Source organism: Schistosoma mansoni, chromosome 1, assembly GCF_000237925.1.
Source record: "Schistosoma mansoni strain Puerto Rico chromosome 1, complete genome".
NCBI lineage: Eukaryota > Metazoa > Platyhelminthes > Trematoda > Strigeidida > Schistosomatidae > Schistosoma > Schistosoma mansoni.
This window is the reverse complement of record NC_031495.1, coordinates 33,591,333-33,596,633: the sequence shown is the minus strand read 5'-3', so window position 1 is coordinate 33,596,633 and position 5,301 is coordinate 33,591,333. Positions and strand designations below refer to the sequence as shown.

At 37.2% G+C, this 5,301-nt stretch overlaps 1 protein-coding gene across 1 annotated transcript; it reads left to right on the top strand.

Annotated features, from left to right (window-relative positions):
• Nucleotides 1-495: 495 nt before the first annotated feature.
• On the top strand, nucleotides 496-765 carry Smp_185800 (hypothetical protein; the record flags this gene model as incomplete). Its single annotated transcript, XM_018794150.1, has 1 exon — nucleotides 496-765. The coding sequence occupies one exon, from the start codon at nucleotides 496-498 to the stop codon at nucleotides 763-765; it is 270 nt and encodes an 89-aa protein (XP_018648592.1).
• Nucleotides 766-5,301: the final 4,536 nt, after the last annotated feature.

Genomic DNA, 5,301 nt, shown 5'->3' with positions numbered 1-5,301 from the left:
GATCTAGAATATGTTTGTTTCGCTAAAGACAAGGAGTTACGAATGTCGTAATGTGAAGCCTTAGCATATTGAATCGCCTGACTGGATGTGAAGGATAGTTTGTTAAGTATTTTGAAAAAGAAGATATGGTTAAGTTTGAGTCTCCTCATCCATAAAGGGTCAAGCCCTAGTTTACTACACCTCGAATTATATGTCAAGACACTATCAGGTCCAAGAGTACGAAATGTAAATCGTCTCTGTACTGATTCCAGTCTTAATTTATCCTTTATGCGCGTGCTACTAAGGAGAAACGCGCAGTATTCGAGGAGTGGTCGAACACAGACTTTGTACATTAGAATACGAGATTCGCTGTTATGAAGGTTTCGAGTTATGAAACCTATAAGGCGTTGAGACTTGGACGTTTGTTTCATTACCTGTTCAGTAAACGACAAGTCATCGGAGTACCTAAGTCCTAGATCTACTACTGTGTGTAACCTAGATAACATTTCCCCATTTATGGTAAGATTAAGGTTGAGTGATGTATCACCGAAGCATAGCCAACCACATTTAGCTGTATTGAGCTCCAGCTGCCATTTTGAGCACCACTGTGCTACCTTGTTAAGCTCCGTGCTGATGCAATTTCGAATATTGCTCAGCTCATGTGGAGAAAATGAGTACACCACCTTAAGATCGTCTGCAAACAAAAGGGACTTACCCACACTAAAACACTCACAAATATCATTAATGAAAACTAAAAAGAGCAAAGGACCTAAGACACTACCCTGAATTACCCCACTTCTAACAGGGACTGCGTTCGACAATGAAGAGTTGATTTTAACTATTTGATGTCGATTGCTGAGGAAGGAATCAAACCAGGCTAGTAACGGGTTTTCGACCCCATAAGATGCGAGTTTACCTATGAGAAGTTGGTGGTTGACCATGTCGAAGGCCTTAGAAATGTCCAGGTATAGCACTAATACTAGATATCCTTGGCTACGAAGCGAATAGACTAAATTAAAGAAGTCAAAATGACATGTCATACAGGATCGATTTTTAAGAAATCCATGTTGCGAATCATCAATAAATTGTTCAGTCAATAAATAGTTGGATAGTTCGTCACTAATAATTTTTTCCATAATCCTAGAGATAACTGGAGTAATATTTATTGGCCGATAGTTGTTCATGTCAGTCTTATCTCCGGATTTGTAACGTGGTATGATGTACGCGGTTTTCCAACGGTCAGGATAAGAGCCTGATTCCATAGAGAGGGTAAACAGTTTAAGGAGAAGAAGTTGGATATCTGGACCACCATATTTGTAGAGAAATGATGAAATCCCGTCTGCACCGTGACCTTTCGAAACCTTGAGCTTATTTATAACCTTACTAATTTTCAGACATGTGAAGGAGATAGATTTAATTGAGTTACCAGTCAAGCATATAACTCTAGAAACAGAGCCATTTATGGATTCTTTGTCATTTGCAAAATTACCACTGAAAAGGTCTGCTATAGTTTTTGGGTCATATATAAAACTATTATTATGCAGGATGCATGGTATATCAATCTTTTGAGTTGATTTAGCACGTTTATTGTAAAGGTGGATTAGGTTTTGCACTTTTGAGCTAGTACGTAGTGCTAATAGCTCTTCATTGATGGCTTTTAACCTATGTTTCTCTTTAATTTGGTTAAAAATTATTGTTATTTGTGTGACTGCCGTGAAGTCGTTAGATTTAAAATAACGTTTCTTTAGGCGTCTTAGTTTATTACGATATTTAGCTGGTATATATAATTCGTAATGTTTACTAATCCTGTAAGTCTTAATTGGTGCACAGGAGTCTAGACAAGAGTTAACAATGAAATAGAATATATTGATGGCATCTGTCAGATTATTACATGAGAAGAATTCATCCCAGTCTGAGAGTTTGATCAGTGAGCGCAAGAGGTCCCAGTCTGTATGCTTATAGTCTCTATAATTGCAGGTTCTTTGAATTGGTCGGTTGTAGGAGGGATAGATGGGGAGAGCACAAGTTACTATCCTATGATCACTGCTTTCAAACTCGTTGTATACTTGTACAGATAGGGGAATGATATCTCTACTAAATATTAGATCAAGTGTATTATCACCCCTTGTTGGGGTACGAACCCACTGTGACCAGCAGTACAGATTAAGGATTGATAAAAATTCATCATTGCTAGACTGACAACTACCGGTACTCCAGTTAATCCCAGGATAATTGAAATCACCAGTGATAATCTTAGCGCTGAAGTTTAGAGTAGATGCGTGTATAAATGCATTGATAATACAATCATTCAAATTATCAGTACTATCAGGAGCTCTATATATACAACCTAGGAGTAGACTATGGTTTAGGGTATTGATTGATATCCAGATCGATTCTGGTAAACTATTCAAGATACTATCTTCAACTTTATTAGTTGTTAAGGTATCTAAAGCAAATATAAGACAACCGCCTCCTCGCTTAGTTTCTCTGTCACAACGATAGAGTCGATAGTTTTGGATATTTAATTCGGAATCGGCCACTGCTGGATAACACCACGTTTCAGTGATAAGTATAAAAGAAGGCTTGGCTAGAAAGGCTAAGGTTCTCAAGGCTGAAATTTTGTTCAGAAGTGAACGTGCGTTAATAAGTAATAAGTTTAAAAAGGGAGTGTGTAGTGTAAAGAAACCGAGAGCATCCTTATCGAAGGTATGAGTTCTAGCTATGCCTGGACTATGGTTCAATGTGTTTGCCGGATCGCATGGGCTATAGCATGAGCGAATTGTAGTGCTAGTGGAACAAGGGATCTCTGGAGGCCGAAAAAAAATCCTTATTTTGGTAAGGTTGAATAATTTGTTGTATTTGTTTTGGTGGACAATTAAGACAGGTGCCTACATGTTGGGGTTGCGTTGATGGTGCATAACCTAGTATACCATCTTCTCCACTGCGAGAGTGATGATAAGAGTTACATCGTGCAGGTTTATTATTTATTACATATGGGGGAAACCATGGGGCACGTTGGTTTATTGCCGTCTGTCTAATAGTAGGCCTGCTTCCATGATGGTTGTAGTGGCCTTCTTGTGTAACGTTTGAACGAAACGTGTCCTTATAACCTCCCTTACGATGAGTAGGGTTAAGCATAGTTTCAGAAATTATACTTTTGTTTGGTAAAGCCGTTGAAATATTTTTGGTAATCGGTTTAGAACTAGAAAGTTTTTTATTTACTTTCTTTTTAATTGGTATATTCTTTTTAGGTTTAGCAGTGTTTTTATGAGCCATCACAATAGAATCAGGTGTTTGATTGTGGGCTTCCGATATTACACTGGAAAGAATGACATTAGAGTCTCCATCAGATATGTCCTGGTTATCTAGGGCCACTAGGGGTATGAGAGGCAAACTAACACACTGCATTGGTATATCAGTACACTGACTAACATGAGATAAATTAGCTGCACCTGTGGGTTCAGCTGCTGGCGCAATCACATTTTTTGTGACCTCATCAATGTTATTTTCCTTTATGGTACGCTTTTGTGTTAATCTTTGATTGGTGGTTTTGTCTGAGACTATACGAGCGTTTTTAAACTTCGTATGCGCACAGACTAGCTGTTCAGATTCTATCAAACGTTCCGCTAATAAATGGGAATCGAATCTAAACAGGATAGGGCACGAGTATTTTTGATGCTTTTTGTTAAGTCGGATACATTGGCATGGACTGTCCTGGAGGTTAGCTGCCTTTAGTATCGAGTTTCTTACAGTTTTAATGGCAACCTTGTCAGGTATATTATATATAATCACGTTATTTCGTGAGATTATTCGCTTGGTGACTTCGCTAGCTATCGAGTCAATAACTGATTCTACTTTGATCCTGTCTTCGAGTTCAGAAGGAACTATATCCTTTGACAACAGCAGTCGAAGGGGTGACAGTGTCTTTAGTTCTAGTTTAAGATCATCATGCTTTAATAAAGAGCCCGCAAGTGACTCCACTTTAGAACGCATATCACTTAATTGCTTATAGACAGCGGCTAATTCGCTCTTAATAAGATCGACACCATCTGTTCGTGAGTTAGAACTCATTATTAAGTTAGACATAGAGTCATCCAGCAACATGTGTGGAATAAGTCCACTCCCACTATTATCTGGTGCATCAGGAGTTGCAGAGCATGGGGTATAGGTAAGACCAGAGTTGACATCTGAAGAACTAGGACTTTTTCGAGCTCGTTTTTGTGTCAGTCGAACCATTTTTCTTCAAGGGTTAACTGAATGTTATTATTGATTAATAAACTAGAGTTTAACGATATATAAGCACTTTGTAATAAATACCGTGTGATCGTAACGCAAACTTCAAACGTACCGCAATAAAGTATGTTATATGAACACTTATCATTTCACATCACACACCTCTTACACACTAATACACATACCTAGTTTAGACATTGTTAACGTTGATTGGATGACCTATTCAATGTACAATGAACCCGGAGAACCATGTACCTATTCGGCGCTCAAATACTGTGAAACTATTCGCTCTAATTTAGACGAGAGTTTTTATACAAGTGATAAACTCTCGTAAATAAAGTGTGGAAGGATTAAACTTCTGATAAAATGTACAGTTTTATCATAGATATCTCACGGGATAATGAGCACGATTTTAGTAGTATCTACCTAAAATGTTATTAAGTCCACAATGGAATGACTTGAATTTATTTTTATCATAAACTTTTCATTACCATTTAAAAGAATACAAAATCTTACAATAATAAAATATTCGAATGGATTAAGAAAGGAAAAAAAGATACATACACATTTTAGGTATAGTCTCTTTTTTACTTTTTGTAAAAAGAAATGAAATTTCCTATGTTATCCAACTAATCTATCAACAATAGTCAATATTAAACAGAATAATTAAACTTAACAATATGTTAAATAGTTGAAATCATGAGTCAGTTGAAGCTAGACCACCATGGAAAACCTGGAAGCCGAAGAGTCCCACAATAGGACGAAATGGCCGTCCAATGCTTTCAAGTTTCCCATGGTGGTCTTATGGTGTGGTCTACTTATATCCATATAAGTAGTATATGGTGTTTGTCAGACATAGAATGTATTTTGGCAGAAGACCGATGAGGAAAGAACTGAAATGAAGCGCAATCGTTTGGAAAATGCATGAGCAATGGAATTAGAGAGGAAACAGTGAAGATTGAAACAATTGGTTGTTAATTTGCAAATTGACTGTTCATTGTTTGGTTATCAGAATTTACTGAGATAGTCTGTAATTTTTGCTTACATACATTCGATTATCCTCAACCAGTGTTTTGTTCACTACAGTCT